This window comes from Cavia porcellus, unplaced genomic scaffold (assembly GCF_034190915.1).
Source record: "Cavia porcellus strain 051 isolate PalLab524CR breed Dunkin Hartley unplaced genomic scaffold, mCavPor4.1 scaffold_1, whole genome shotgun sequence".
NCBI lineage: Eukaryota > Metazoa > Chordata > Mammalia > Rodentia > Caviidae > Cavia > Cavia porcellus.
In genome coordinates, this window is record NW_026947484.1 from 95,990,624 (window position 1) to 96,010,774 (window position 20,151).

The following is a 20,151-nucleotide window of genomic DNA, read 5'->3' on the forward strand; positions in this document are numbered from 1 at the left end:
GATCTTTGATTCATTTAGACTTTAGTTTAGTACACGGTGATAGGCATGGGTCTAGTTTTAGTTTTCGGCATGTGGAGAGCCAATTCCTACATTCCTGGGATGAATCCCACTTGGTCATGGTGTATAATCTTTTGATCATTTGCTATATTGTTTACCAAAACTTTATTGACAATTTTTGCATCTCCATTCATTGGGGAGATTGACCTTTCTCTTTTTTGGTTGGGTCTTTCTCAAGTTTTGGGATTAAAGTAATATTTGCCTCCAGGAATGAGTTAGGGACAATTATTTCTCTTTCAATATCATTGAAGAGTTTGAGGAGTGTCAACATTAAATCTTTTTAAATTTCTTGTAAAATTCCACAGTTAATCAGTCTAGACTGGAGTTTTCTTTGTTGGTAAGGATTTAATTACATTTTCAATTTTTTTAATTAAAACTGGGTTATTCAGCAGTTTTATATCTTTTAGATCCAGATTTGGTAGTGCATGTCCATTTCTTCTGTTATCAAATCTATGACAGTAAAGGTTTTCAAAGTAGGTATTGATGATCTTCTGTATTTCCAGAAGGTCTACAGTGATTTCATGCTTTTCATTCCTTATTCCATGAATTGAGTTTTTTCTGTCCTTTTTAAAATAAGTTTGGCTAGGTGCTTATCAATTTTATTTATTCTGTCAAAGAACCAATTCTTTGATTCACTGATCCTTTGGATTGTTTTCTTAGTCTCTATTGCCTTGATTTATGCTCTGATCTTCAAAAGTTTCTCCCTTCTTTTGGCTTTGGGCTTGACTTGCTCTTCGTTTTCTAGATGTTTGAGGTGTAGCATCAGGTTGTTTATCTGTGTTCATTCTGTTTTCCTGATGTGGAAATTCTCCACAATTTATTTTCCTCTGAAGACTGATTTCATTGTGTCCCACAGGTTCCAGTAAGATGTATTTCTATTTTTCTTTGCTTGTAGATATTGTTTAATTTCCTCTTTAATTTCCTCTGTGACCCACTGATTCCTCGGGAATGTATTATTCAATTTCCATGTTTGTGTGGTTTTTGCAGTTTCTTTTGTCATTAATTCCTAGTTTCATGGTGCTATGATCTGATAACATGCATGGGATAATTTCTTCTTTTGTATTTACATTAGCATATTTTGTGGGCTAATATATGGTCTATTTTAGACAGTGTTCCATGTGCTGCTGAGAATAATGTATATTCTGATGTTGTTGGGTAGGACACTTTGTATACGTCCACTATGTCCATTTGTTCACAGGTGTGATTCAGTTCTGTTATTTCTTGGCTGATCTTCTCTCTAGTTGCTCTGTCTCTTTGTGTCAATGGTGTGTTAAGGTCTCCCGTTATAATTGTACTATTGCTTATTTGATTTTTCATTTGTTAATATTTGTTTTGTATAGCTAGGTGCTCCCAAATTTCGTGCATACATATTTAAGATTGTTATCTCTTCCTCTTGAAGTTTTCCCCTAACTAGTATGCAGTGACCTCCTTTATCTCTTTGGATCATTCTTGGTTTGATGTTCACATTGTCTGCAAACAGAATGGCTATACTCGTTTTTTTGGGGGGTTCCTGTTCCATTAAATATTGTTTTCCATCTCTTGACTTTCAGTCTGTGAGTATCCTTTTGGGTTAGATGAGTTTCTTGTAGACAGCATATGGTTGGATTTCGTTTCTTGACCCATTCTTCCAGTCTGTTTCTTTTAATTGGTGCATTTAATTGGTGCATTGAGTTCATTTACATTAATGGTTATAACTGTTACATTAATGGTTGATTTATTGCTGACATGTTATCTTTCTGTTGTTGCACCTTTATCTTTCTTTTCTGTTTGTCTGCTTTGCTCAGTGGTTTTTTTCCTAAGTGTATCTACACTGTCTTTCAGTATTCTTTGCAGGGTTGGCTTGGTGATCATGAAGTTCTTCGGCTGTTCTTTGTCATGGAAGCATCTTATGTCTCCTTCCATTTTGAAGGACAGTTTATCAGAGTACATCAATGTAGGTTGAAAATCATTTTCCTTTAGGAACTGAAATATTTCATTCCATACTCTTCTTGACTTCACTGTTTGTGCTGAGAAGTCTATTGTAATTCTGATAGGTTTTCCTTATTAGGTGATCTGTATTTTCTCTCTGACAGGTTTTAATATTCTATTCTTATGTTGGATTTCTGGGATGGTGATTATTATATGCCAGGGTATAGTTTTATTTTGGTTATGGCTATTTGGAGTTCTACATGGTTCACTAATCCTAATGTCAGTTTCCATTCTCATGTTTGGAAATTTCAGCTATGACTTCTGTGAATAGCCTTTTGATATCATTTGTGCTGTTTCTTTCATTTTCATTTATCCCTATTAATGGCATGTTGTTTTTCTTTTCATCATCTTGCAGCTGTTGAATTGTTATTTCGTGATCCCTTGTTTTTTTAAAAAAGATTTTTCCTTTTTCTGTTCACCAGCTGAAATCTTGTCTTTGAGGTCTGAAATTCTATCTTCCCTTTCATTGAGTTGGTTTTGACAACTTTCAATGTAATTTTTGATTTCCTGTATATCTCTTTGAATCTGCCTCCAGCATTCTGTTTGTTTCTTAAATTGTTCATCCAGGGATTCTATCTTTTTGTTTTCTTCCTCTAATTTTTTAACTGTGTCTTCTTTAGATGTGTTTACCATCTCTTTCATCATTTCTTCTTTTACCTGGGAGATTGTTTCTAATTTGAATTCCTTTAAAGCTTCCTGGAGTTGCTCCTTTATTTCAGTTGCTATTATTACAGGTATTTCAGGTGTATGGCATACATTTTCTTCTATGTACATGGCTCCTAGGGTTTCATGGGATGGGCTGGAGGGTTGAGATTGCATTTTGGTCTTTTGTTTTGTCATTTTCCTGTATTTCTGTGTTTCAAGTGTTTTTCTAAGGCTTCCACTGGATGTGATAGAAATCGTCTGATATGTCCTAGGCTCCTGGACTAAATGGAGGTTGCTGAGCATGATCCAGTCAGATGCTCAGGCCATCATGTGCTACCTTGAGTGTTCCAGGTAGCTGGGAAGGCACATACCCACTCTGGATGATGGGCTAAAGCCCTCCCTGGGCAAAGACCAATGCCCAGAAACTCACTTCATCTGCTCTCCACTCCCTTTATTGAAGAAGGTTGGTGGGGGTAATCTACTCAGGCTGCAAAACCTCCCATAATGAGTCTAGTGTGGCTGCGTTCTGGGCGGGTCCTTGAGCTCTAGGAGCAATGATCTTAACACAGCCTCTGGGTGGGGAGCAGACTCACCCCAGCTGAGAGCTCTATGTATGAACTTTTTTATTGGATGATTATTAATTTTCACAGCAATTTGAAAGGAAATAAAATCATCCCTCTCATTGTGATTGGTCTTTGACCTTAGAGATGTGTACATCTTCATCATACTAAAATTTAATTTATCAGCCATACTCATATTTATCAGTATTTTCTATTATACCTCTGACATTAGAGTTGTGACCAAAAAAGATCACCTTTGCTTCACCATTATTTTTAGTATTCTGTAATGTTTTCTAAGGTTTGGTCTTTTTACCTCATAATCAGCTCCATATAACATCATATGAAGGCATTAACATCAAATAGATTGCTCTCTCTTGAAATATACCTTAGTCAATACATAATAATAATTTTATGTATTGTTTCATTCTAGTTGCTAATACTTTATTGGAGCTGAAGCATTTACTCCAATGCCAGGTTATCTTGTGACTCTGTAGAATTTACCAATATGTAGTTTTCTGTTTCATTTCTGGTAATTTCTCACATCTGTGACTCCATTTTTGATGTGATAGAATTCTAGTTGAGATTACTTTATATAATTTATTAGAATCTCAAAAATCTTTATGTGACAATATGTTTCAGTACTGTAGTATACATGTATTCCTGAGACATTTTCAGATTTGAATGTAAATTAGTTTAGACTCTTTTACCTAATACTAAATTTGAATTAGATCACATTTCACACTTTTCTGTCTTTCACATGTTTAGAACTATAAAGTGGTAACAGTGGCTTTTCTAAGACTTCCTTTTTCTCTTGCTTTTGTGAAACTTGAAAATGCTGAGCAGCTTCTTTTATGAATTGTTCAGTCCCTAGAGCAGTGATGGTGAATTTTTTTTACAGACAAGGGCCCAAACTACAATGCACAACTCGTTTATTTGTCACAAAGAACTAACAGTGCAATTAAATCTGACTACTGAGGTTTTACTTTAGAATAAACCTAACACCTTTTATCTTAAAAGAAAAAGAAACCATGCGTGCCATAGCTTCACCAACACTGACCTAAAATGATCTTTCCTTGTGCCCATTACTTCTGCGGTGCTCAAATTTGATTCCATCCATAGCAGCTTCTTCTCAATGCCTAAAAAAAGTACTGGCTGGTTGATTTAGCAATTTCGCATTCCAAGGACTCTCAGAATTTTACAATCAACAAACCACCTAATGTATCATCACAATGCATAAAAACCAACCCATGGTCTGCTGGAATTCTGTGACTGCATTCTCAGTTAATATCTATTGGACATTTGGGAGCTATTTGGTTCTCAAGTTCTTTGTTGACCATTCTTTAATCCCAGACACTCGCTCTCTGACTCTCTCTTTCTCTCTTTCTCTCTGTCTCTGTCTCTGTCTCCCTCTCTCTCTGTCTTTTACCATATAACTCTACAAGTAAACTTTACAAATCTTCAATTTGTATCTCTTCTCACATATATTATACCAAGTAGGAGGTTAAAATGTTGTCACATATTTCCTTTAATGAGAAATCTACAACATACATAAATAAACAAATAAAATGAAGACAAAATAACATGAATCTAAAAGGGAAACTCTTGGAAATATCAAAGGGGTTCAGATGAGGGGAAGGAAAAAGATGGAAAGAAGGTAAAGCACTGCAAGTGAGCAATGGACCAACATCCTCGAACAAACAACACCTTATATGAGACAGAAGCTTAAATTTTAAGTTTTAAAAATTGTTACAAATGTAACAATATATAGCAACTGTACTCAGATTGTTACTGCAACAGAGCTACAAAAGTGGTCAAATATAGTAAAAAATGACTCAGGAAAACTGAAAGGGAGAACAGAAAGTGGGAAATTCCTGTGAAACAGAGAAGACCATCCCATTTAAACAGACTGCACCCGTGGAGGAAGGATACTCACACTGGAGACATTACTCCATGATACAGGTAACAGACAACACCTTTCTGGTTCTCATCATGACCAGCAGGTATATCCTCCAAGTCACTCTCTTGCTGGCTTTTACCACATCTCTTTCCTTAAGTTACAACTTGCTTCAACTCACACAACAATGCATCAGCTGTTTAGTCTATCTGGAGCTTCTGAGGCAGGTGAAAGGAAAGCCTGGAAATTGCCACCAGGACAGGATCTATTTCAAGTTTCCAGAGGAGATCAAGCAACCACAGCATTTCCAGAAGGAGAAGGCTGCTCTTGTCATCCAAGAGATGCTTAAGAAAATCTTGGGTATTTTCAGAAAAAAACATCCCCACCACTATGTAGAATGAGACCATTGTGGAGAACCTACTTCTTGAACTCCACCAACAGATAGATAATATGAAGTTAATGATCCTGCAGGCAAGACTGGAGGACAAAACCATGATCATGAGGGACACCACGACCACTCTGTGTCTGAAGAGCTATTACTGGAAGATCAGCAGGTACTTCAGTGCCAAGGAGAACAGCATTTGTGCCTGGACAGTAGTCCAGGCAGAACTCATCAGGACCTTTTCCATCATTAACAGACTTACAGATTACTTACAAGATTGAAGATCTGCCATTCTGTGTCCTTGGGACGGGACAATGCCTTCAGGAATTTTCATTCAGTGACTGGCAACAAATGCACTGCATTTAGAAGGACATGAGTTGGAAACAATTTATAAAGTTATGAATTAAGTTATTTGTATTCTTTATTTAAATGTTTACCTTGGAAAATAAAGTATTTTTGACACAAGGACAAAATGGAAGTCACACATTCAGTTAGATTTTGTAGCTACTGATGTTAACAACTGCTGAGCAGCTAGTAGATGTGCTTTATTAAACATGCCTGAAAAGTAAGAGTTTCAGGCCCTTGTCTTTGAGGAATTTAAATCCAAGAAAGCAAAATCAAATATACAAGGCAAGAGATAATAAAGGGACCTAAACTTTCTAGGAAAATCAGTGTAACACGAAGTGTTATGGACTGGAAAAGAGGGGGCAACACAGCTTATGGATAGAATTAACCCAGAGAAGACACTGGAATAGGTGGGAAGTCAGTAACAGGACACAAGGAAATCCACTGTCTTTCAACTGAGGAGTTAAATTCTTTTTGTTGTTGTTGTTTTGTTTTCTATCAGAGTGAGATTTGCCATCATTTTCTCTTGTTTCAGTCCACTCAAACACAGTGATAGCTTTGTAGGAATGTTCAGAGCAGAAGTGAAAAATGATTCAGTGACAAATCCTGAAATTAATGATTCAGGACCTTCGTGTTTTCACTGCTAATATGTTATTTCGTTGTAAACTTAAGATAAAAGTAATTGAGAAAGCAATAAAATACTGCCCAGAAAAAAAAAAAAAACTTGATCAAAAAAGTCTCCATGATACCTTAAAATTTCTGAAACCAGTTTTTTTTTTTGTTTGTTTGTTTTCCTTAAGGCTAATGTTCTTAAACATCATGTGCAAGATTTACTTGCCCCACATTTGCTCTGGACAATGATGACCTCAGAAGCTGAGTTGAAGTGCAATCACCTCAGGCACAGGTCAAGGTGGAGATGAGACAGGAACTGTTAACAACTCAGAAATAAAAAGGAGAGTGATCTAGAAATGCCATTGGTTATTTGCTGGGTGCCTGGCTTTTCTATATTCACATACATGTCTCCTGCAGTTGAAGGCAACTGAGGTAATAAACATCATTATATTTAACATATCAATTTCTCCTTTGTTCTTCTTTTGGGGAGCTAAAACAGGTAACTCTTTCACCCATCCTGAAAACATTACTATTGATAATATAAGGATTCTCAGTAACGCTAGGCAGAATAACTTATTCCTGTCATTTTAACACTCCTTGCATTTTGGAGTCTGAAAATACATTACTTTTGTTGTACAGATGGACATTATGAGGCTTTTGTATTAACCCTACAATCTTCCTAGAACTAAGAATATTTCAAACGCATATGTACCTAAAAATAACCAAACTAATAAAAAGGTCACACTTCCCTTACAGTAGGAAAATAGGGAACTGGATCTATGAATCTCTCCCTCAGTACACGACCACAGGCACTGAGAAGACCTGAAAATACAACATGAAAAACGCATATCCGGAGAAACTGTATACTGTCCAAGTGAAAGGAGAGTTAAAAACTGAAACAAAATCAGGATTATAAAAAGGACTATGTTCACCCTCGCGCTGAACACACTTTCACAGCACACATGGCTGGGCGCCTGTGAAGACACTGGGCACAGGGCCCTAAGCCTTCTCTCTGCAGCCCTCAGCCTCACCCTGGCTTCTGCAGCCCTGAGCCCAGGTCCCTGAAGGAAGCCTCGACCCTCTAAGCCCAGTAACCTTGTCTGAGGAGGCCCTGAGTCTTGAGAAGCTGAGGGCAGTCCTGTCACGTTTCTCATCCTCACAGCTCTGAGCTAAAAAGCCCCCTGGCGTCCTCTTCCTCGCCCTCGCCGCCCCCTTCCCGTCCCTCAAGGCCCTTTCCGGCCGCCACCGCAGCCCGGGCGTCACACGCGCCCTCCACGCCGCAGCCCGCGCTCCCGGAGCCCCGCGCCCTCGGGAAAGGGCTCCGGGCCAGAATCGCGCCTCCTCACAGAGAGGTCTGGAAATGCCACCTGAGCCCAGCCCAGCGGTGCTATGGCTGAGCCGCTGCCGGGCCGCTCCGGACGCCCGGTTCCTCAGACTCACTGCTTCAGCTCCTAACCTGAGGTAGGAGCCGCGCAGCAGCCTCGCGGGGGACAGCACCCGGGGGAACCATGGCTCAGCTGCGCAGCCTCCCACTTCCCTCGGGGCCCACAGCTCCGCCCTCCCCCACCCAGGCCGCTGCCTCCTGCGGCGGTCCCCGCGCGCCCCCTCCCGGCCTCCCGCTGAAGCTCGGAGCGCTCAGAGGACTACAGCTGTCTCCTGAAGGCAGCAGGGAAGGGGGCCCTGCTACAGCCCTACCTGCTCACTTCCCTGGAGCCTGCCCTGGGACCTGGAAGCCAGGGAAGCCGGTCTGTTCCGATGGAGCTGCTAGTGATCCCGTCTCAGAAATGCCTAAAGGGCACAACGGGTTTCTACTCACCTTGGAAAAAAGGAGATACTTTCCTGGCACTCAACAAGACACCAGCCAACTAAGGCAGCATATCTCCCATCTCATCTGCCAGGACTAGCTTGCTGTTGAGATTGAGGCTGTATGTGAACTACACTTCAGGAACCTCGCTCAGATGCAGGAACACCTAAAGATGACACAGGCAGAAACTTGGTTTCTCTATCCTTGGGATTTGCTTTCCTGAAAAATTTGAAAGGAATCATCTGTGCCCTAAACAAAAAAGGAATACAGTTCCTCACCTTGGGAGATTGACAGGGAAGATGTTCCTCACTGCTTCTCTCTTAGCACTTCCCTGGGAAAAGGTAGCAAGTGAAGAAGCAAGCTCTATTTTTGTCTCTAGCCCTGCTCTAATTTTTCAGAGTCCCAAAGGCAAACTCAGCTCAGGTTTTGTTGCAGCTAAAATATATCTGAAATCCAAACATGACATTGTTTGCACCATATACTGGGCATTATTCATTATGAATAAACACCTATGTAGAAAATACGTCCTTTGTTTTCTACCAATAATGTTATAGTTTTTGATGTTTCATTAGAAATTCTATAGGAGTATCAGAAGTTCTAGAGTCTGATATTTTTGTAAGAAATATTATTAGGACACTGTTAAAACATATCTGTCATCAAATTGATAGATTATAAAACCTCTAGTGATTAGAACGCAGTGCCAGTGTCTGTTTCTTCTACATTAGAGCTCAGTGCATGAATTCCGGTTCACATCAGTGGTTCTTCAGCCTACACTCATGTGGTGACTCCTGTATGTAAGTGATGTCAATGTTTTGGCCTTGACATCTTCCACATATGACTACAAAGGTGTGTATGGCACTTCGCTTACAGGGGGGAAAGCTCTAGTGAATCAGAAGGATGTGTTTTTATGGCCTTACACTCTAGGAAAAAAAAAATCACTTCCTTCCATACTTAATTAGTCCACATGTATTCTCATCTGATACTTAATGCCCAACAAAATGGAAGAGAAATTGTAACTGGGTGAAGCAATGACAAGTTCTTTCAATAACACCATCCTTCATTAGTACAACAATGTACTAATGATACTTTTAACAGGAAAAACAACTGAATTTAATTTAGAATTCATTTTATGAAAATAATTTTCTACCAAAGTCAAAATGCAATTTTACATGTAAGACATATTTTGCTATTTTCAGTTAAAGCATCATGAATATATATTAACAGTATAGAGAGGAGGACTTGGGCCACATTAAGAAATTAAAATTCTGTCCTTAACATGTGAGGAAATAAGGAAAGCATGGATACAGCACTTTTTGCCCATTCTTGAAGATCACTGTCACAATAGAAGCAAATGAGTCTTTGATTACTACCCAGTCCTTGGTTTCTCAATAATACTCTAATTGACACAAATTGAAATCTGATGAAACAGTTCTCTAACTCAACTAATTGTTCTCTTTTGTAAACCTTCAATATAATCTTGCAATAAACCTGTTAAAGAACTTTGATGAATAAAAAAGCATCCATACATCTATTCCATATCAATTCACATGTTTAGTATGTAGTGATGTTATTTCTCTAGAAATAACAATCAGTTTTCCTCTCATAAGTGTTGACTGGTATGATCCTAGCATTGTGGGAGATTGAATCCAGTCTGGGTACCAATTATTCATAAATAATTAGTGATGCTCTGTCTCATCATAAAAAGTATAAAAGGGCTGTGCCTATTCTCAATGTAAAAGGCCTCGGTTCAATCCACACTACCTGTAAAATGGAAAATATCTATATATCCATATCTATATCCATATCTATATCTATATCTATATCTATGTCTATGTCTATATCTATATATACCACAGGTCCTAAAGTGATAGAGGTTGAACAACCCTACATCCATTTGATAAGATGATTTCACTGCTTAAAGAAGTCATGTAAATTATAGGTATGAAGGCTAAATAGGCAATGGCTCAGTTAATAAAACCTATATTTCTGACCTACGAAAGGTTAGACAAGAGTATACAACAATGAAAAAAGAACATTGGGAAGAGTCTCTGGCAAAAAGCATTGAACCAGGGACTCAAAATGCATTTGGATTTCAAGCTTAATAAGGGTGTAATTTTGAAGGGCAAATTTCAGGCATCCAATGAAAATAGAGAATTTAAAGCCCTCTCAGTTGACATACATAAAAGTATCAAGTCATTATTCAGCATTTTTGTATGAGGAGATCCAAAAAGCTCCAAAAGATAATTCACTGTAATTACATTAGTGAAGATCCATTGAAAAAAGCACAAGTCAAAGGCACACTAGCTTCAGTTCTACGCTGTTTTTGTGAAATTTTTTCTACATCTGCAAAAATACTCTTTTGATCCCAAGCCCTCTTCTTTACATCTATTGTGACACTGCACAGTATTTGAGACCAAATACTTAAGGGAACTTCGTATAATTAAAACAGAAGCCAAGGCTATTTCCCTATAAATAAAAGGTACCAAGTAACTGACTAGATGGGAAGCCACAGGGTTTCTCAATGAGTCATCTTGCAACATGCTCCACTCTTCAATTCTCCAGGTATCCTCCAATTTTCATGGCACTAATCTATGCAGAGAAACTTTAGAGCTGTGAAATCTGAGCCATAGCTTTCTCATTCCATTCTATTTAGTTCCTTATTTCATTTATCTTCAGCTCATGTCCTCAGACTGATAGCTAGGGTGCACAAAATTTTAACAAATATATTCAAATTAATGAACATATACTCTGAAGAAGACAAAAACTAGACAACAAGACATATCCATGGAATGAACAAGTTTACTAAGCACCATGTCTGACTTAACCAAATAGCACTTTTCAGACAAGGACAATGAGGAGATCTGAAGAGAAAGAAGCTGCCATTTCACCAGCTGGAGTCAACTTACTGGAACATACAGATCAGTCCAGAGGCAGCTCTGGTTCTTTTGTTCAGATAGCAGGTGACAGGTGAAGATTCAGACTGGTATTTTCTCTCATGGTGGAGTCAACAGTGACTGCATAGCTCCTGGGCTCCCTGTGCTTTCATGGTTTTTGTTGTAAATGGGAATAAGAGTGGAACTGCTCAGTGTGTGCCTTAGTCACTGATGTCTCCATTGGCCTAATGGTCAGGGCACAGGATAGGCTTTCACTAGGTATGAAATCCTAGGTTCCTGTTCTCAGGAACAAATGAGAATTGATTGCCTGCTAAGATTAGTGTCTAACTTACAACAAGCAACAGGGAATAATCACTGATCTTTGAGCCAGAAGTTCTTGCTACATTTATCTGCTTTGCTTCAAACATCTTCCTATGCTTTCAACAAAAACTTGTTCTCCATCTTGCTGGGTATGAAGGATTAAGTTGCATTTGTCATTAATTCCCCCAGCAGGATATTCCTTTCCTACTCTCATTATTTTTTTGACTTTAACACACAATTTTGTTTTCTATTTGTCAACAGTCAGCACATTAAAAAAGAAACAACTGTTATTTTCTATGAAAAAGGAAGTGTGAATATCTCTTCTGTTTCATGATACAAAACATAATGAAATAGCCTGTTTACTTTTGTACACCTACATCATTGAGTTATTTGAATCATAATGCAAATTTTGAAAAGATCAATCTGATCCAAATCAATATGAACAACATTGTCAAACACGTATTTTCTTGGGGATGATATAACTCCCATGTGTGTCAAAATTCATTAGTCAGACTATGAACAGCCTGAGGTATTACAATGCACTATAGTCCTACAAATGCAATTCTTATACAGTTCCTTAGAACTTATTTTGGGTAGAGTTGCGTATAATTTTAAAGACACAGACATTGTTGCATGAAAGATACTCAAAGTACCTGCTGCAATTCTCTGGACCATAAATGAGTTTGGTTAGATTTTTCTCTCCATTTTACACTTGAGTTCTGCTTCCCTAACTATTGGGCAGCCACTGACTTTTTGTATTTGATTCTCAGTGCACTTCAGATTTGATCTTCCACTGAGGATCAAATCTGAAAATGTTCAGGGTTTAATATGTTCTGGGTTATGTGAAGGAAAGAGAAAATTATTCCATATTTACTTCTATGAACCATAATGGACACATCAAGAGTTACATTCAATTTAGAGAAGAAACTTTATTTACTATATCTAAATGAGAGTCTATCACCTAAGCAAGTCGAAGATGTATTGCCTCATTTAAACAAAATTAAAGTATTTTATACTCATATTGAAAGTTACATATATATATTATATTTAAGTATTTTAGCAATTTTGAAAGATACTTAAAAATTTCACTATCGTAATGTAACTTTTACATTTTGAAAAATCGGTATATAATGTGATTCACTGTAATTTATAGAAGGATATACGTGAACCAGAATAACTAATGTATAAGAACATCATATTATTATATAAGAAAAAATCAGAAAACATACATTGTAGTAAAATTATTATAGTAAAAGTAACTTACATTTTTGAAGTTGTTAATTATCCATAAGCAGATATCATTTTACTTTTCTTTTTATAGGCATGTTTGCAGTATATATTTACATGCTTGAGAAAGATGACACATTGACACATGTACATCATATATCTTAAATCTTTCCGTCTTTTTTTTTTTTTTTTTTTTGTTATGGAAGATGGGAATTCATGACCTTGCACTTACCAACCAGTGCCTGTGCTCCTGAGCGAAATCCCTAGCACTTGATTCGTTTTTCCATCACTTTCCTCTCCTTAACCTTCCCCACCCCTGGTCCCCTTACCTTTAAGTAACATCTATTTTCCTAGCTCCTACCTCTTTTATGTTTTTATCATCTCTTCTTGTCATGTAAGGGAAACTCTACAATATTCAGCTTGTGTGTTTGATTTGTTTTACGTGACATCAGGGTCTCAAGTTCATCCAATTTCCCAGAAACCTCTTCTGTCTAATTTTTCTTTATAGCAGAGTAGTGCCCTGTGGCATGTAAAGAGCACCCTGGCTTACTCATTCATCCAATGAACTTATAGAGTACTACCGCAATTTAGGTATCACGAATCAAGCAGTTATAGCTTTTAAATTTCACTTACAGCCTAAATTTCTGTTTGTTCAAGTATAATATTGTTCTTAAATAAAATAGTTTCATGGTTTTATTATATGTATTTCAAAGGTATGAATCCACTACATAAATATATTGTACACTATTCATATACATATACACATACACATACATATACGTATACATAAATATGGTACATAGAGATGATATCTTACAAGTCATATCCAAGTTAATGGACTTTAATGAGAATTTAATTTAGGAAAACAACCCCAATCTAACTGTATACATCATGTGCAGTGAAGGCAATGATGAAAACGAAGTGGGTGAGAAACTTTACTCAAAATCCCAGTACAGAAACCAAAAAGGAACAAGAAAACAGAAGTAGAAAATAAAGGAAGAGTATTCAGAAAGTGAAGCTGATGAGTTCCCTATTTAAATGGTCTGAACAGAGCAGGTCTTCGGAGAACCCACAGGCAAAGGTTCAGGATCACACATCCACCTCAGTTAGCCCAGCAGCATCACCAGGATCCTTATGGCCTGTCCATTGTCAAAATTGGTGGCCCTGCTGGTGCTGATCATCATGGCATCATGTTCTCTGGCCTGCACCCTGCCTCAGACCTACAGCCAGAGGAATGCCAGGGCCCTGCTTCTCCTGGAACAAATGAAGAGAATTTCCACTTTCTCCTGCCTGAAGCACAGACAGGACTTTGGATTGGCCCAGCTGGAGTTTGATAGCAAGCAGGTCCTGAAGGCTCAGGCCCTCTCTGTCCTCCATGAGATGACCAGGCAGACCTTCAACCTCTTCACATCAGAAGATTCATCTGTTACCTGGGACCACAGCCTGCTGGACACCTTCTGCACTGTCCTCCATCAACAACTGGGTGACCTGCAAGCCTGCCTGACCCAGGAGGTGGGGCTGGAAGAGCCTCTCCTGATGCATGAGGACTCCAGATTGACAGTGAGGAAATACTTCCACAGGATCACTGTGTACCTGAAGGAGAAGAGCTACAGCCTTTGTGCCTGGGAATTGGTCAGAGCACAAATCGTCAGATCCTTCTCTGCATCAGAAAAACTGGCAAGAAAGATGCAAGACTAAAGAATGAGTCTGAGTTTAACACGGAAATGGTTGTCATCAACCTTATCACATTTTCACAGTTCTACCATTTGAAGACTCGCATTTAGGTTAGCTCCCTAACATGCTTTATTTGTCCAAAGTTTTCAGGAGTACTAGGCAACACTGTGTTCATCTGTGACTAGAGATGTTCTTCCAAATTACCTGAGAAGGTTAAAAGCATCTATTTATTTATATTCTTTAAGATTTATTTATTCATTTATGATATTAATTATCTTTGCACACAAAACAAAATGTATGCTGTTAATTTAATAAAACATGTTATTTTCTTTATAATACTCAACTTGTCATTTTGCTTTTTCCATACATTGTAACATACGAAAACATCATCTGTTTATTTTTTAAATGATACTTCAGCTCTTACTGTGACAATTTATCAAATCTTGGAAGATAGTCCTAACTACTTCTTGCCATAGAACTCAAGGTTTAAGGAAACATTATCCTCTGGGCTGATATCTAATTCAGCTCACCCAACATGGGTGACAGTGAAGCCACTTTAGATATTTCAGAGACTGAGAGATGTTCCAGTACACACCAATGAGTCACAAGCCCAAGAAACATTATTCATGGAGGTGGTGCAACTAAGTAATCTGCTTCTTTGTATGTTGTCTAAGATAAGGTCTCAGTCTGCATTTCAGGCTTCCTTTGAACTCACTATGCAGCCCAGGCTGGCCTTATCTCATAGTCATCCTCTGCTTCAGATTGCTCAGCACACACATTCCTGTCTTAATGACCAAAAATAGTAATAACTGTTCAGATTAAAAATTTTCACTTACTTTTTATCATTCTATACATCTTGTTTATGTCACCTCAGTGTCCATTTTTGTACAGTGTACTTTTTTATACAGTACTGTGATAATGATATTTCTGCTCATGCTATGCAGTATAATACTGTGAATTTATATTATTCTACATTAGAGGATGGGATGCAACATTGATGTAATAAAAGGAAAATCATCGAGTTAAACTTTCCTATGGTGATTTTTAATATTGTAATATACATGTCACATACATATAATTTCCCATTTCATGATCAGTTCATTTTATGATCTAGTCACAGTAACAAAATGGTCCATAAGTGAAGTCTGTCTGCACTGGAGTACAGGTGTGCAATATCACGACCACTTCTAACTGATCTTAAATTCTGATCATGACGCAGGCTCCATTGAGAACAAACAGTGTAAAAACAATACATGAACACAAGGCCATGGACAGGGTCTGAGTATGTTCACAGTAATTGAGAAGGAGACTTTTGAAGAGGACTTATATCAGTAATATGCATATTGGAAGGTGGCAATTTCTAATAGGAAAGAACACTGAATTTTTTAATCTTAGTTCACTGAAGAGTGGACAATGGTGGATTCTTTCTTTCACTTGCTCTATATCCATTATTCACTGTTTATGCATATTTAATAATTAGGACCATTCCTGAAGACTAGCACTCACAAGAAGCACCTGTATAAGTAATGAATAAGTACTCTGCACCATGAATAGGGTAGTTAAAGCAAAATGGCATCACTATTATATCTCCTGTGATCTTTCATCATAACAATGATGACAATGGTCTTTAATAAATGAAACAAAAAGCTCATTTCTTGTTTTAGAAAGGAAACTCCAAGAAAGTCCACTAAAGGACCATCATGACCCCACTTGCTATGATTCCATAGGAAATAAGCAATTCCAGCTCTGAGGGGTTGAGGACGGGTCTCAATAGCCTGATAACCATTGATGCCCTGGAAAAAGCTATGCTGCTTTTGCACAGGCCTTGGCTCAGGTGAGCTGAAATTGATTTGGGCCTGGAGGAAAAGCTGACTGTCACTCTCTGGGTCATTTCTCATTTTGGACACAGGCAACTAAAGCAATAACTCAGTAAGGACTGGGTTTTTATTTCATGTTTGCTACTTGTGTGTCAAACAAAAATGACATCTTTAAAGCTTCAGCAACATAGAGGCCATATTGTTAGAAGATCATCTTTATTGTTAGTTCATGTTTGTGGTACATAATTAATATATTCATTGTGGATAGTTGGTACATGTGCATGACACACTTCACTTCTATTTCTATGTTTGCTTGCCTACACACCCAGCTTTTCCATTCATGATCAGTCTCCTTTCATTTTAAAAATATCTCTACCCATTTCTATCATCATCTTTTATTTGACTGTTTTACTGATCAACACCTTGGCTATCTCATATAGAAGAAAGCATGAAATAATTAAGCTTTGTCTCTGATTCTTTTCTCTTAACATTATGATTCAAAGTCCATCCATTTTCTGAGACATAATAGTGGTGCAAGCATGTAATCTCAGAAGTGGGGAAGCTAAATCAAGAACATTACCACAAGTTCAATGCCAGCATGAGCTACAGTGGACTCAAATTCAGCCTGAAGAACATAGAGACCCTGCCTGAACACCTCCTCCAGAAAAGAAAAAGTGCACACGTTTTCCTAAAATGAAATGAAATCAATCCATCTTTATAGAAAAGCAATATTCCATTGAGTTTAATGCCTACATCTTCATTATCCATTCCATTTAAGTATCGATGGACATATAGATCACTTCTAGAAATGAGCTGTTGTGAACTGTGCTACTGTAAGCATGGGTATTCTGGGTCCCCGGAATTTCTATTTTACATTTTTCGAGGAAACCATGAAATGGTTTCTGTGGTATACTACTTTACATTGGTAACAACTGTGTAGAAGTGTTCTCTTTTCCACACAGCCTAACCAGCATTTCATATTATTTGATTTCTTGAAGACAGTGATTCTATATGGAGTAAGATGGAATCTCAGAGCAGGTTTAATTTGCATTTGTTAGTGGCCAGTGATGATGACCATCTTGTAAATAAATGTAATGCATACTTGTGGTTCTTCTTCTGAGAGGAGTCCCATTCTACATTTTTTGATATTTGTCTTTTATTTTGAGAGTCTAATTTTTTAGCCCTTTATATATGCTTCACATTAATCCTCTTCGAGTTGTATTGGGCAAAACTGTTTATTCTACAAGTTATTTCATCATTGTGCTTGAATCTCATTTGCTCAGTTGCAAACAGAAAATTACACTGAGCCCCATGTGAGTGTTCTCAGGGACACAGAAGACAGCCAAAAAACTCACTTCTATCCATAAATAATTAGCCGAGCTATATTCTCATATAATCCTGATTTTCAAACTTTTTAAAAGGAATTGTATATTGGTGACTTGTGGGTGTGAGACTACCTTTCATTTGTGTACTAATGCTGTTTTTAAAAGGAAAAAGTAAGAAATTTATTTTGGTGCTCATTTTATGAAAAGAATTCTGTCCCAAAGTCTAACTCCACAATTTACATGCTGGACGTATTTCACTCTTTTCAGGTCCCACGGTCACAAATACAGTGAGGACAGAGAGAAGGCCATGGAGTACAATATAAAATTAAAGTTCTGTCCTTAACGCAACAAGAAATGAAAAAGAATTGATCATGTTACTTCCAGCAGAACCAGGAGTAACACTGATATAAAACAGAAGAATGAATCTTTCATTACTAAAGAGGTCCTTTTGTTTATATACTCTTATTCTAGTACTCTGAAGGGGTGAGGCAAGAGAACTGGGCAAGCAAGTCCAGCACAGAAAACTTAGCAATTTAGCAAGACCCGCTCTCTAAACAAAAGCAAATTGAGGGCTGAAGATGTAGCCTAGTGAAAAGACCACACATTATTTCTCCACTACAATCAAACAAAGTAAATATTGATTGACCTCCTGAGATGACAGGGAATCAACCAATATATACCTATTGAGTGACATAATTCCTCCATTTAGAGGTATCATATAAATTCTGGAGAGGTATTCTAAAAGGGAAATTGGCCACTTTTTAAAGGCCATGTATGAAGAAGAATGAGGAATTTTTCAGGCAAACCATTGGACCAGCACTTCACAATTCATTGGTGTTTCAGTGTGAATGGGTACACTAAGTATTATATGTCAAATTTTGAAATTCAAATGGAAATGGAGCCTACAATCCCATATGAATGGATACACACAAAGCAATGAAATGGTTTTTCACCATTTCTGTGCATTTAATGAGAATCCATGCCTTCAAAGGATGATCCTGAAGCTATCATTTTCAGAAAGAACACACAAAGGCTCCATTTCAATATTCTTTTTGGCAAAACTATCTTCCACCACAACAAAAATACTGTTTGTTCCAATCCCTCTTCTCTGCCTCTGTCATGATACTGCCCAGTATTTGAAACCAATGCTAAATATATATCAGTATAATCAGTACAGCAGTTAAATGGTTACCTACAAATAAAGGGCACTGAGAAGCTGAGTAGGCAGCTGCCCAGAATGTTGGTCTTCAGAGTCACTCTCATGTAATGTGCTGGAATCACTTATTTCTCAAGCAACACTTCCATTTCCTTACCACTCATCCATTCAGTGAGGCTTGCCAGATGTTTGCGCTCTGAACCTCAGTTCCTTGATTTCATTCACATTTAGTTCATGTTTTAGAGTTTTATTTATTTATTTTTTTGGCACTGGGGATCAAACACAGACCTCACACTTGCCAGTGAATTGCTTACACTGCTGAATTAATTCCCCAGAACCTAGTTCATATCTTAAGACATGAAACCAGAGGGCACACAGTGTTTAAAAAATATATTCAATATTAGGAAGATACACTCTGAATAAAACAAACTAGGTAAGAATTCGTATGCATATATTGGACAAGATATGAGATAATCTGTCTAAATTAAGCAAATGAACTTTGAGTTAATGAGAGTCAAGAGAGCTGAAGAGAAAATATCTGGTATTCCACAGGCAGGAAGATACTTACTAGAAAATACAGATCAGTCTAAAGGCAGCTCTGATACTCCTGGCCAAAAATATCCCTAGAGAACAGATAAGAATTAGGGACTCAGAGTGGCATTTTTTTCTCACAATGGAGTTGAAAGTGGCTCCACAGTTCATGAGTTACCCATGCTTTCATGTTTCCTGTTGGAAATGGGAATAAGAGGGGGATCTCTTGCTTTCTTTTGTCTTCACTGATGTTTCTACCTGCGTAAACAATCTGGGCACAAGGCAGGTTTTTCCCATATATGAAAAATGAGAGCAGCATTCAAGAAGTTCCATGATGATTGATTTTCTAAGTGGTAAGAGCAATATTTGACTTACAAGAAACATTTACAAAATTTAATGACTTATGCCTTTTACTAATATCACCGTTTTAACTGAAATGAACTAAGCGGAGGTAAGTGTCTTTTGAAACAATCATTTTATTTGCTTCTTCCCTGATATGACAATAGGAATATTGATGCTCTGAGTTTAATTATCTTCCAGGTGAAACCTTGATGGAACGAACACTGCTTATTGTCCAGAGACAATGTTGTGCTCTGACAAATTTCTGCTTCTGTGTATCAAATTTTGAGTTGGTTGATGTGTCTTCCTTGCCTCTCTGTGATGACAGAATGCACCAAACATAAATACCACTTCCGGACCAGGGAATCATCACTTACCTTTCAACCAAGGGATCTTCCTATGTTTATCTTCAATGCGTCAAACCTCTTCCTTACTTTTGCCTAAAGTTTGTTCTCCTTCTTCTTGGGCACAAGAGACTAAGTTATACTTATCTCTAATTCCCCCAGGAGGACATTCTTTTCCTACTTTCATTATGCTTTACACATTAGCACACACTTTGGTTTTCTATTCATCCACACTCACTGCAATGCAAAAAGAAATAATTTTTGCTTTCTATGAAAA

At 37.6% G+C, this 20,151-nt stretch overlaps 1 protein-coding gene across 1 annotated transcript; it reads left to right on the plus strand.

The window, feature by feature from the left end:
• The first annotated feature begins 13,822 nt into the window (after window positions 1-13,822).
• LOC100722040 (interferon alpha-5-like) lies at window positions 13,823-14,511 on the plus strand. The gene has a single exon (XM_003479045.2). The coding sequence runs from the start codon at window positions 13,823-13,825 to the stop codon at window positions 14,384-14,386; it is 564 nt and encodes a 187-aa protein (XP_003479093.2). The 3' UTR covers window positions 14,387-14,511.
• Window positions 14,512-20,151: the final 5,640 nt, after the last annotated feature.